General features: G+C 44.4%; 1 protein-coding gene across 5 annotated transcripts in view; it reads left to right on the forward strand.

Annotated features, from left to right (window-relative positions):
• Window positions 1–13,842, forward strand: part of PLDP1 (phospholipase D P1) — a 129,821-nt gene that overhangs the window by 51,927 nt on the left and 64,052 nt on the right. Inside the window, exons 9-13 of one of the 5 annotated variants that reach the window (XM_087682828.1) lie at window positions 3,833–3,972; window positions 4,081–4,230; window positions 4,319–4,475; window positions 4,559–4,847; window positions 4,923–5,092. In XM_087682828.1, the coding sequence (XP_087538954.1) occupies window positions 3,833–3,972; window positions 4,081–4,230; window positions 4,319–4,475; window positions 4,559–4,847; window positions 4,923–5,092 (906 nt within the window). Of the gene's footprint in view, window positions 1–3,832; window positions 3,973–4,080; window positions 4,231–4,318; window positions 4,476–4,558; window positions 5,093–13,842 lie in introns of all 5 variants that reach the window. The other 4 variants (XM_087682830.1, XM_087682832.1, XM_087682831.1 and 1 more) reach the window with 4 other exon arrangements.

Below are 13,842 nucleotides of genomic sequence, written 5' to 3' on the forward strand. Positions count from 1 at the left end.
CACCACAGCACGGCACAGCCCAACGCGACACGGAGGTTGACACGGTAAGGTAACACGTCACGGAAGGTAACACGACATGGTAACGCGACATGGCCCAGTGCCGGCTGAACAGCCCAACGCGACACGGAGGTCGACACGGTAAGGTAACACGCCACGGAAGGTAACACGACACGGCCCAGCGCCGACGCGGCTCAGCCGGCGCTGGGCCGTGTCGCGTTACCGTGTCGTGTTACCTTCTGTGACGTGTTACCTTACCGTGTCACTGGGCCGTGTCGCGTTACCGTGTTGTGTTACCTTCCGTGACGTGTTACCTTACCATGTCGACCTCCGTGTCGCGTTGGGCTGTGCCGTGCTGTGGTGCTGTGACGAGTTGAGGAAAGCGTGTTATGCTGTGATATGTCATGTTATGGTGCCATGTTGAGTTCCAAGGGGTGTGATATGCCGTGTTATGCTGTGTTATGGTGCCGGGGCATGTTGTGATGGTTTTTGGAGTTTATCACAGTGGGTAAGGTCTGTCTTAAGGAGGGCACACACTACCTTTCGCAGACTCTGCCATGGACTGAGGCTTCAGGCTTCAGGCTGCAGGCAGGTGAAATAGGGAGTTACGGGGTGGGTAAGGTCTCTGTCTTAAGGAGGCCATTCACTGCCCATCTTCACTGACGTAGTGTCTTTGCATACTTGTCTGAAGAAGGAGCTTTTGGGTTTACTCCCTTGGAGTGGGTCCTTGCACCCTTGGCTCTGAAACTCTGGATTGATGATACACAACCCAGTCTTGTGATTTATGACTAACTATAGTCTTCCAAGCCAGTCTCATGTTCCATTTGTATTGAAGCATAGGATATTCAAGACAGCACAGTAGTGCATTATGCACTGTTTAAACAGACCAAGGTGTTGGGAAAACCTTATACATTACTAGAGCTTTGCCTGCAGGGGAAAAGGGACAGTTCTTAAGTAGGTCAGCTTCCACTTGCCCTTTGCTTAATCTGTGCTGGCTTCAGGTTTGTGAGAAAGCCTCAGAAAACTAACTGGCTTGTGCGAGATTATTCTCACATTACTTTCTTTGGGCAAGGCTGTGGCCTGCATTCTTCCTTACAAATCCATTAGACTGAGGATCTGGACATAGGCATGAACTCCCAACACTTGGGTGTCTTGTTACTCTTGCTTGACCATGAGCTTCTGTGGACCATAGGTACCACTGTATGGAGGTACCACAGTGATGCTTGCCTGCCATTTTAGAGGGTGACATCCAGCCCCCAACCTAACAGCACACATCCACACCACCCACCAACAGAACAAAGATGAGGACTCTATTGACTGGGGGTTGATGGATGACAAGGGTGGGGAGGGGTGGTTAGTGGGGGAGAGAAGAAAGTGTGATTATGCAGGAGGAAGGGATAGAGTGAGATTGGTCAAGAGTGAGGGGGTGAAATGAGGACTTTGTTGGCTGGCTCTGCTTTGGTTGCTATGTCCTATCAGCTTTTCTTGTTGCCTTGACGTGACAACATTGGTGGTGATCTCTAGTTGACCTCTTATCATTTGTGGCTAAAGCTGCTAGGTTCCAGTTGAATTCCCTTTCACTCCATCCAGGTACAATTATCCTTGTGGTTCCAAGTTGGTGGTAGTGCAAGTATGCTTTAGGTGCTTGCGATGATGATCAAATTCAGGGCAGCCTAGAAGCTTGCAATGTTTCAAATAGTAGAATTTCCATGAGGACCTTCTTTAATAAAATTGATAAAACATTAACCTCTCTTGCATTGATCCAAGCCATGATGTCTTTGTAACTAGCTATGATCAATCGAACAAACAACTTTGGTTGGCCTCTTTTGAAGAAACTAGGGACCCATAAAGAAATGCTAGCACAACATACAGAAACATAGGAAATATGACAACATGATGAACACAATCGAATGAATGCTTAAGGAAGATAATTGTATAGGAATGTAAATGATAAAATGGTGTCTCAAACCTCCCTTGCTGAAGGATGGGACAGAGGTGAGCTGACAGTGGTGTCGTGGATGCGGAGAACGACTTTGTGAGTGTCATACTCCAGACAGATCCCAAAACATAACAGCAGCAGTCAACTGAGACTTATGATGATGTGAGCAAAAGTAGTCTGCTAACCCTTGTGTGAGACTCAACCATATGAGCACATATATTAGATGCTCTCTTCTGCTGTGGTTTAGCACCTCCTCTTCATGCCTTGATCAAGTTGTATGGGTTGGCATCACATAGTTAGTAATAGGATAACTTAAAGGTGGTATGTAGTTAGCTGTGCACAGGGAGACTTGCTAGTAAATGAGCGCTATGGTCAGAGGCACAGGTTCTATTACAGAACTGCACTGGCCCTTGTGCAAACAAGGCCGTCATCTTCATACTTTTTGGAGCATCTTCTGGTGGTGTAGGATGCTAGGGATGGTGGAAGAGATTCATATAGCAGTCTAACTTGGGGCTTAGGTGGGGATAGATCATGTATTTTTGAGATTTTTATGGTTGGGAGGTCAGGTGCCCCTCATTTCTTGGGTGCCATGCTTATTTTATTGCTATTTACAGGTTTAGGGTCACCAAGGATGATCCCTTGACGCATTAGCATAGTATGGATAAATGGGACCAAGTATAGAGCTCATGGGACATTGGACGAGCACAGTACCAGATAAATTGGTAAGGGTTCTGTGAGAATTATGGACTCATCGACGAGAGATCACATTTGGCTTAAATATCAAACTTTCCCAAAAGGGGCCCTGATTCATGTGCGGCAGCTGCCAATGGGGTTTCTTCTTGTTTTGCCAAGTAGTTTATACGATTATTGCAAAAATTTCTCCAGTCATTAGTGTAGATGTCTGTTTTGGAATCTGAGAATCAGGTTTGTTCCTTATGGAAAGCTCTTTATGGCCTTGGCACCAGCAGAGTGGCAGCTTCTTTCTTGGTCTTGAATTTATGAGACTTGACCTCAGCTTTGCTACATTGTAGAGGTGAGGATGATCACCTTGATCATTCTATATGTGTTTCATCTGAAATTTTTGTCAAGCTTCTCTATGGAGCCTCTCCAGCTGCTCTTAATCTTAACTAAGCCTCTCATCTTCAGAAGGAAGAGCCCAAGCATCTCTCACCTGGAAACTATGATACCCTAAACAGTGGGCCAAACATCCTATCTGAAGAGCTCAAGGCATCTCTCATTTGGAAACTCTGATACCCTGGATAGTGACGCAACATTTGTTCATACCTGCCTCCCATATTATCTGCACATATAACAGTCCTTTCTCTATCTCATGGTCGCTGTATAATGGGAATACATGTCTATCTTGTGGTAGGCATCTTGCCTGTTCCTGCCTGTAGTTCATCTGAGTAGTACCACGTCATAATGGCTACAGGCATTGCGTGTGCTGCCCTTGCATGAGGGATACTTGCATATGTTTGAAGTTTCATGGTCCCATTGCATGAAGGGACTGGTGTTGAAAGATTGCGGAAAACGTTAAAAGGTACACCATACGTTGATGTTGACTTCAAGGGCAAGCATTGTGAAGGCTTTAGTGGCTGTAAGGTTAATCCCTTAAAACTTTTGTAGAAGAGTGCCCTAGGGTAACAAAATATAGTGTATATTACCTTACTCTCACTTGTTTTCAACCAGCAAGTTCAGATTGCAAGCAGAAACATATTTAGCAGTATAAATCATGCTGTCATGTTCAATGTGATTCCAGCACAGTGAGTTTTTCATGTCATTTAGCTGAAGAAACAGTCTTTTTAAAGAAAATATACTTTTATGTTTTTGAAGCACATGGTCTCACATATATTTTGTACTGAAATGAGTTTTTATTTCTTTGGGAGGTTTGCACAGATCTACATATTACTGTACAAGGAGGTGGCTTTAGCTTTAAAAATAAACAGCATGTATTCAAAACGACGACTTCTGAGTATACATGAGAATGTCAAAGTGCTACGTTATCCTAACCACTTCTCATCTGGTGTGTACTTGTGGTATGTATTTGGATTGGAGAGCATCTATGTGTATTGCAATTAATTATTCCCAAAAGGTCTTTTGAAGCAAGTTCAATAGAGTGCTGAAACAGTTATCCCTTGGCATAGGTCACACCATGAAAAGATAGTTATTGTGGATTACCAAGTTTGTTTCCTTGGAGGGCTTGACCTATGCTTTGGCAGATATGATACCCCAGAACATAGGGTTGATGATTCATCATCTGAAATATGGCCTGGCAAAGATTATTACAATCCAAGGTATTTTACGAGCTCAGATTGTGTAATAGTTTTCTTCAGTTTGGCATTTTGGAACTATATCACAGTTTACTTCTTTTCTGATTTAAAGAGAGTCAGAGCCCAATTCTTGGGAAGATACCATGAAGGATGAACTGGATCGTCAAAAATACCCGAGGATGCCTTGGCATGATGTGCATTGTGCTATATGGGGTCCTGCTTGTCGTGATGTGGCTAGGCACTTTGTCCAGCGCTGGAACTATGCTAAGGTTTGCTGGAAGCTTCTTTCATCTCTTTTGACTATCTTACTGAGTGTCATGTTGTAACGTCTTAACTTGCTTTATTTCTACAGCGTAGCAAAGCACCATATGAACAAGCTATCCCTTTATTACTTCCTCATCATCACATGGTCCTCCCACATTATCTATCCTCTGGAGCAGTTGACATGGTAGTGAAGGAAGTTGATGAACCTCAAGATTTACATGGTCAGCACAATGGATCTGCACGATCATCTTTTCAGGATATTCCTTTATTATGTCCGCAAGAAGATGGAGGGAGGGAAACAGCAGAAAGACACTCGGCTGAAACAGGTCCAACTGGTAGGAGTTGTGAAGCCATATCAAATAGTTCTGGATCTCTCAGTAAGGTTTCCGCCTTGGTACACAGTTATAAAACAAGAAGCAAGACATCAGATGTGCAGCTGGATGATTTTGCAGATAACCATGATACAGGTGAAGCAGATCTTCCACAGTCAAATGGCTCTTTGGATAATGAATTTGCAAATGGATTTCACCAAGAATGGTGGCAATTTCAGGAAAGAGAGGGCCAGGTTTCTATTGAAGATGAAGCTGGCCAAGTCGGTCCACGGGTGAAGTGTGCTTGTCAGGTGAATGCACTTTTATTTCTTGTGGCTAATGTTTCATTTCTCCCCCCAAACCCCCCCAAAAAATCCTTTTTAGCAACTATTATGTCTAGAGAAGCTGGTTATTTTGTAAATAAAATAGCAAGAAAAGGATATCCTCTGAAATTTTACGAGCTTGTTTAGTTATATTCGAAACTTCTTGTTTGATCAAAAGCTGGTAATAGAAAGCAGAAAATCATCTTGTGGTGTCTTGATGTTGCAATCCTATATGGGCATCTGCAGATGTTTGCGTGCTAGCTTGGCAGCACAAATTTAACTCTAATTTGTGTGACAAAACGTGTCTTCTGATTCCTAAAGCGGTCTCTGTGTCACATCCCTTTGTGTTGAGCTGAGAAGCAGCAAAAGTTTATTCCTCGCAAATCGGCAGCTCTCAACCTTAATGAGTCTTGAATGAGTATTTTTAGCTAGATGTACAGTCCATATAGGGTATTGTGATCCTATTCGTCACTTAGAAGTCTTCTGTTTTCCCCCGAATGTGTACGTAGCCATTATGCTCTCAACTGGGTTCTTCTCCCATTTTACTCCCATGGCTGCATTAGACCTTCAGGCCACCATATGCTCAATTTACAAATAGAGCCACCCTAGTGGCCTCTTTCCCGAGGGGTGTTTGTGTACACACACATACTACATGTGCATATATAATATGTATACACAGGCCTACCTAACTCCACATATTTATCTACCTACACCTCGTTCTTCCAAAAAGAACCGGGCAATAAAGAACCAAGAGTGTCAATCATTGCACATGGCACGAAAGAGGGACCATGGAAGAGCAATCGTGTGAGTGTGCGCATCTAGAATAGCCCCATCACCCATAGTTATAGAAGTGCAAGCATGGCTCAAGGAGATCCATGAGATACTTTTATGCATAGTGTCCTTTTTCCATAGCATAAAGCAAATGTGTCTAGTAAGAACCCTCAAGGGGGAGCCCAAGGCAAGAGCATCAAAAAGTGAGCGAGTGTGGGAAGCATGATGGACCGTGCCACTTTAAGGCCGACATGGAATGGCTCGGCCTACGGTTTCCAATAAAGAAACTTCACCTCCAATTTATGAGAAATCCCTTGCAAGAATTGCTTGGGCTGAACATCAATGCCCAGGGGCTAAACTGGATGCTGTGTAACATTCCCATGAGGGATCACCATCCCTTGCCATTGTAAAGTTTGCAAATTTGGTTCTATACAATTGACAAGGGAGGATTTGGTTGCATTGATACGAAGGCTAGCGACTTGTCCAAAAAGCTTCCATACATCCAATGCTTTGTGGAGGTTCTTTTGTTCTGCTTTGCGGATCATTAACATTCATATGCTAATGATTGGGCCATGAAATGTTCATCAAAGGGAAGGGGGAGACCAGCCAGCTGTCCTATGTCCACCAAATGAGAGAGCATGGAGAGGACTGGATGGGTTGCCAGGGCAAAGAACAAGGGCCTCAAAGGGCAACCTTGTCTGATTGAGCATGTGAGAGTGAATGGCTCAGTGACCCCACCATTTAGCATGACCCACAAAGAGGCATCCGTGTTGATTGTGTGTATTAGACAGGACATGCATGATGCACGAACCAAAACCCATAACATGCATGAGCTTTGCCACAGAAGACCAATCTAAATAATTAAAAGCCTTTTCAAGATCCAATTGGACTAGCATGGGCCCTTGCTAAATCCATACTAATTAGGGTGTACAAGGCCAAGGAGGTGCTTGTGAAGATCTATTGATCCTTGTTCTTTATGTGAACAATATGCTCTTGATTGGGCCAAATGAATCGTCCAAATTAACCTTGATTTGTAGTGACCTTTTGATGTCATTGATCTTGGTATCTTGCACCTATAATCTTGGCATTTGGTTTGCTTCATTTGAGGGGGCCTTGTCATGCATCAATCCAAGTATATGATGTTGAACTAAAAATTCATTTCCCACTGATTAGCTGTTATTGAATGGGCAGCGGTAGGTAATGAGTTAGAGAGCGTGTTGTACTTCTGATGGATCCCAAAACATAGCAAGGGTGGTGCGGGATCACTATTAGATAGGTAGAGGAGAGAGAAAACTGCAAATGCAGCAGGCTGATGATGATGTGGCAGACTGACAGCAACATAAACGTAGGTATAATGACGTGGCAGGCTGATGCCAGTAAAAACGTAGGTATGATGATGTGATAGTCCGTACAGCAGTCGTAGACAACAAACGCAGTAGTTCAATAGGTCGCCAGCTATAGATGATGTGGCTAATCAGCAAATGTAGCGGAAATTGATCAAGATTGCACGACGGAGGCTGCAAACAAATGCTGGATGGATAGAGACAATGTTGGGCAGCCTTTACTGAGATGTCCTTTGTGAACGGGGTGTGGGTAGCGAAGCTAGATCACCAAAAAATTGCAAAAACAAGATTGAGATTGAATGGAAGGCAACATGTTTATTTAAAAAAAGTTTTGGATTGTCAACATTCTAAAATCTCTCGGTGTTTTGTTTCTCTCGAATAGTTCCCTGTTTTAGGGGTTTTTCATTAAATGAGCAAATGTGAATGAGACTTGTATCTTGAAATGTCTCTAGGAAGATGATCTAGGCCTCTGTAGACCAGCGAGACAAGCCCTCTAGGGTTGAAGACATTGTTGATTGTGATGGATGACCAGTGGCAGTGAGTTTAGTTTGATCTCTCCATTGCCCCTAAGATTGGTTGCCATCACCTTGCCTCCCGTGCTTGGGATTACACAATTAAGGGGTGGGGGATTTATGTCGAAAAAAATGACTAAAGGACCAAAGAGAGTAGGGTTTGCAGGGTGAAACATAAGAGTATATACAACAAACACTGAGAAAGAAGAGAAACTCAAATCATAAGAAGAATAAGGTGATGAAGCACTGAATCATGCTAAAAAACTTGCACTGTCTTGTTTGAATCAAGTGGCAACACCTGTGGGAATTTGCACAGAGAAGGAAGCGAAGCGTAATCCTCGAGGCAATGGGCTATTGAAGTAATTGTTGGAAGGTGAAGGACATTCGTAGAGGGAGCGCACCACAATCCTCTGATGTTGTCCGGGATGAGGAAGATGATCACTAGCTGTCAAGGGAGCAAAGTGTAATCCTTAGACGTCGAGAAGTGGACTAGGATGCAAAATGCAAATGCCAAATTCCTCGTGATTGCCAAATGCAATGATGGATGATGACGCCAGTTGGTGGAGACTGGCGCCAAGGTGAGGAAGCTAACGCCTAATGCCCCTAATCAGCAAATGCAAGTTGTAGAGTGCCTCAGGGTAGCAATGATGTTGCCAAGTACAGAAAACACATCTAGGCTTGCAAATGCAAGATACAGATGACGCATGATGGGTGGAGGCTATCACCAGATGCAGAAGACTAACACTAGATGATCGGGGAGATGTCGATAGCGATGGAGGAAGATCGCCAGTTGCAGAAGACCTCCAAATGCAGACTTGACAATGAAGAATAGGGAGCTTGAAGAAGAAGAAGGTGAAAGGTGGTGTGGACCAGCCCTGAGCCTTGAACTACAATGTTATCGGGAAGGACTTTGAGCAGTAGGGGAAAGGATGGAGACAGACGAGAAGGGTGCCTAAATGGCGGAATAAGAGTGAAGAGTGACTGAAGTGGATGAGAATGAATGAAGTGATTGCCAACTTGTAGGCATAAGTTGTCTAGTGTGGCACACCACTAAGCGGAGGCCCATTGAAAAAGTGACCAAAGTGTGCGCATAGCCCTCTTTGGGATTGTCATTGTGAAATCCTTAATGAAGTGTGTAAGTTGAAGAAGTTGTTTCTTAACATTTGGGGCTTGGGTTTTGGCAGTGTGCCTCTACCCTTTGATCGACACTCATCATTAAAATTGCCAGTCTTTTGACAACACCAATTTTTCTTTGGTACATTTTGCCACTCGGATTTGAGAGATGAGTAGGTGTTCCCTTGGGTCCCATTAGATTGATTTTGAGTCTGAGTGGAATTTTTAGTTTTGTTGCTCTTCCTTTGCTGTTCCTTCAGGGAAGAAGCAACAAGAGCCTCTTCTACAGCAGATGCCCCATGAAGTTGATGGAATAGACGAGCATAACACAATACTCTACATTCATAGAACATGGCAATAGTACGTTGTCAGATCACTTGTTGCACAAAGTTGAAATACTTCAGCTTTGTTAAGGAACAATGTGACTTGGTCATCAAGGGACTTAGAAGTCCCTATAATAGAGAATTCAGGGAGGAGTTGCTGATACCTTGCCAACTTGAGCTTTAGGTTATCCCTAGCAATGATTATGAAGTTCTAAAGCTCATGGTCTAAGTTTATGCAAGAAGTCCTATCCCGGGCCGCATAGAGGTTGGTCAAGTGTCCCAATGCTTGGAGGCTAAGTTAATGTGCTTAAGTTGAGAATGTAACTCATGCATTAAGCCCTACATCAGCTTAACAATAGTGGAGGTATTCTTAGCCTTCCATGAGCGGACAGCCTTATATGGAAGAAGTGCAAGATAAGGTTGAGGTTTCAACCCTGCACAATATTCCATAAGTTCTGTGAATCAAGGACATGTCTCATTAGATTTGACCGAGTAGTATAGTTAGATGCATTAGACGAGTCTTACCATTGCATGCTTGGCTGATGAGGAGGAAGAATCATTAGGTGTTTGAGAAGATGGGTATGGATAATGTGTGTAAGGGGGTGGAGGTGGGGGAGCTAAAGAAATAGGAGGAGAAGGTGGGTAGACAAAAATAGGTTGTGGGTGTCCAATGAGTGTTGATTGATACGAAGGTGTTGGAACATAAATGTTTCCATAAAGTGCTGATAGAGGTGGAGACATTGGGACACATAAGCCTTGCTCAAATGTCGGTTGGGTCACTAAAGAATGAGCAGGTGGTCCGCAAGGTAAATCCATAGAGGCAAATTGTGGTACCAAATGCTTCACACTCGAATTTGGCCGTGTGGAGGGATAGCCCGAAAGTGTGGGTGTGGGAGGATGAGCCTCCATCACGGATACACCACCCGGGTAAGAGAGAAGAGAGGTCCTTAAGGCTATGCCTGAGTGTGAGGAACCCCCCCATGTGGTGTGTGTAATGTAATGTGGTGCACTTAATGGAGGTGGAAAGGAGCGTGCAATGGAAATTGAGGGAGGGAGGGGTGGGAGATTAAATGGATTTGTGATTGGTGTAGTGGTGGGAAATGAGTTATGCAAATGATGAAGAAGTTGATCCACCAAAAACAAATTGATCATGAGATGTAAAAGTGGAAGGAAAAGATGGAAAAGGAGCACTCACAAATTAATCTTGTAACTTTTGCTTATCTTTTTTTGAGTTCAAATGGAGAAATCTATCTTCTTTAGGACTTTAACACCAATCCTTGGTTTGAAGAGTTCCTTCATTTTGAGCATTGTTGACATCATCTGGAAAAGAGAAAGTAAATACAAAAGATTGAGAAGTGCTCTTTTGTGTACTCAACATAGGAGTGAATGAAAATGGAGACATGTATGGAAGAGATAAAAGAGGTAGAGATGGAGATAAAGGTGGTAGAGAAATGAAAGGTTCGTATTCCATACCAGTTTCCATGTTAGGATGGCTAGTCCTTTGTGAAGATTCCATCCTTCCTACAAAATCATTAGACTGGTGAATTGAATCATACTCTACTCCTGTAATCTCATGAGGTTAGATGGCTCTTTGGCTATGTCGAATCTTTGTGGAGGAGGTTGTGTTGGGGGTAAGGGCATCTTTGCCTGGCTGCCCGTGTATTACTACAGTGACAGGACCTGCCATTGCACACTGCAGGTGGCGGGTGCCCGTCACCGTCACTTTATTCTTTATTCTTTCAGTGCCAATTTGAATAAAGGAAGGCCCGGCCACACATTGTGACTGTTGGAGTTCCCATTTGGTCTCTCTCTCTTTCTTGCTCTTGCTCTCCCGCCATAGCTCTTCCAAGCAAGCTTCGATCCTTCTCACCTTTCAACTGGTATCAGAGCATGGTTGCTTGAGCTTTCCGACTTGGTTTGTGACTCCTTCAGCTTCCTATCAATTATCTACACTCATTGGGTCTCCTTCTCGGCAGCCATAGCTGACTCTCCTGAGCTCCTGTCACTCCCCGGCTTCCGGAGCACCTACCCGGCCCATTTGGGCACCCTCAGGGCATTGCTTGAGAGATATCGAAGCTCTCTTTTGCTATTTTACTTCAGTCCACAGGTTTTGTAAAGTAGGGCAGCCATGTCCTCTTGCTTCTTGTAATGCCTACTCTCTACCGGTGACTTTGCCCTTCAAGCAGGAGCTCCTGGGGATCCTTCACTACTCCCCCAACCTTGCCTTGACCTTGCACAGCTCTTCCACAGGCCCCAAATCAGTTTGGGCCAGCTTGAAGACCTGCAAAAAAAATTCGTTTTTTACTTCAGCCCTCCCTTGGCGCTCATTGGCAGCTTGAAAACACTTCATTTGGCACTTGGAACACCCACTTGATGCTCGACATTTGTGGTTATCATTGGCATTGATTTGTCGACTGATTTACCTCAGTCTAGGACTGTTTTCCACAGTCCACAGGTAGCCACAAACAGTGTTACATTAGCTCTTTATGTTTATGCTTGGTTCACATTGACATTGGTTGCTCGGTTTGGTCCCGAATGCCCCCCGAATGTATGCCTATGATGTGAGATGCTGTTGGGACTGAATTTACTCAGTCATTGACTGTTTTACACAGTCTACAGGCAGCCCAAAACAGGGCAGCCCTCTGTCATTACACTTTATGCTCATGCTACATAGTCATTTGATGCCCGATTTTGCTCAGTTGGTGCCTATACATATGGGAAACTATGTCTATGGTTTTGAGCTTGGATTGAGCCACAGTTTGGTCAGTTTTGGACGTTTATTTGCTGCTGGAATATTCAGGGCTGAAGCTTATTTGCTTATTTTTGGATATGCTTGTTGGATTCGGGCTATGTCTTGGATGTATACATTGATGTAGTGACTCTCGGGGATGGACATAGAGCTTGGATTTGTTCTCGAATCATTGGTTGAGCTTGAGCTTGCTTCGCATAGCATTGGGATCTTTATCTCTGATGTACTTATGGCTTATGTCTGACCGGTCTTGACATGCTTGGCCTATGCCACTACTACATGCATAGAAACATGAAATGGGAAACGGGAACGGGGACGCCAAACCTAGGGAATGGGGACATGGGAATGGGAACGGCATTTAAAAAATTAAAATTCTTGAAAAAAATTTAATATTTCACTCATAATCCATGTGGACTTTGAAGTGTTAAAACTTAAAATCAAGGTATATAATCCACAAGGACAAATCATTTAAGTTTTAACTTTAAGATATCATGCATCATTCTAAAACCACTCATTAGAAATTGAATTGCAACTTACAAGGCTCAAGAGGCAAGCTATTCAATTATAAATAATAAAATGCATAATACATATGCCAAAAATGATAAAACAATGAACAATGAACTAAACTTTAAAGTCTAAGGTGAAAGAACTGTCAGAGATCATAGCCTGTTTCAGGCAGGCAACAGCAGGCAGCAGCTGCACAGTCCAGCTGCACAGTCGGACTGTGCAGTCGGACTGCCACGTGGCAGTCCGACTGCCTGCAGCTGATTTTTATCAGGCTGCGCCTTATTTTGGCGCCCCATCCTAGGCAGATTTTCGCCTATTTATTGCTGACGTTTTCAGCAGTCTGGCATTCATTCTCTGTCGCAGATTACAGACCGGTGCCGTGCAGATCTCTGTCTCTGTTCGCAGATTTCAGACAGCAGACAGTGCAGACTGCAGCAGACTTCGAGGTGGACAGCAGGTCGCATCGTCGAGGTGGAGACACGCAGTCCAGCGCACTGCGCCCGTGTATATCTTTGTATTCAGCATTCTTTATACAGCAGATCTTCAGTGTACACTGTCTCTTTCTCTCCCTTCTCTCTCTGCGTTCTCTCTCTCTCAGTCCTACGCTTCCGCACCGCTGCACTCTGACATGGTATCAGAGCAGTTTTTGAGGGCTGACTGAGCGCAGAATCAACCTGAAGAGGAGTTTCCATCGCGACACAAATTTGCGTTTTTTGCGTTTAAGGGCAGACAGGAGGGCTGCGCCTTGGAACAAGGCTGAAACGAGTGTGGGCGCACAGGAAAGGAGTACAGGTGGTGGATTTGCTGCTGTTTACTGCTGTTTGTCGCGGAGAAAGTTTGAGTTTTCAACCTAAAAGTGCAGGTTTTGCTTTTTCATCGCCTCCGGCGGGTGAAGGAGCTTCGGGACGCTGAAGAGCCTTAGCAGGCTGAGTCTACTCAGTCAGAGGGGGCTGCTTTTGCGTTTGAGAAGGCATTGCAGGTGAAGATGTCTACAGAGATGGACTTGGAGTTCCAGGCGATTATGGACCGGAAGGTGCCTGTCCTACCGGCTCTTCCTACAGATCAGAAGCTCGACGGCGACAACTACCGCATTTGGCGCGTTATGATGTTGGCCATTCTGGAGTCCTATGATTTGGCGGAGTTGGTACAGGAAGATATTGACCGGCCTTCGGTAAGAGATGAGTCCAAACTCTCTTCCGATGCTCGTGCGGAGCTGGCCAGGGCCCAGTCTCATTGGGACAAACTGAATGCCAGGATTCGATCCTTTCTCTTTCTATCATGCACTACAGCCGTGATCGCTCACATCGAGCACTTGACGGTGGCTCGTGAGATATGGCTGGAGCTTGATCAAATGTACAATCGGATGACCCTGATGAAGAGGGTTTCTTTGGAGGTTCAGATGCGGACCTTGTCCGTCAAT

The sequence above is a fragment of the Lygodium microphyllum genome, chromosome 8 (assembly GCF_053477565.2).
Source record: "Lygodium microphyllum isolate KBCC chromosome 8, Lygodium_microphyllum_v1.1.10, whole genome shotgun sequence".
NCBI lineage: Eukaryota > Viridiplantae > Streptophyta > Polypodiopsida > Schizaeales > Lygodiaceae > Lygodium > Lygodium microphyllum.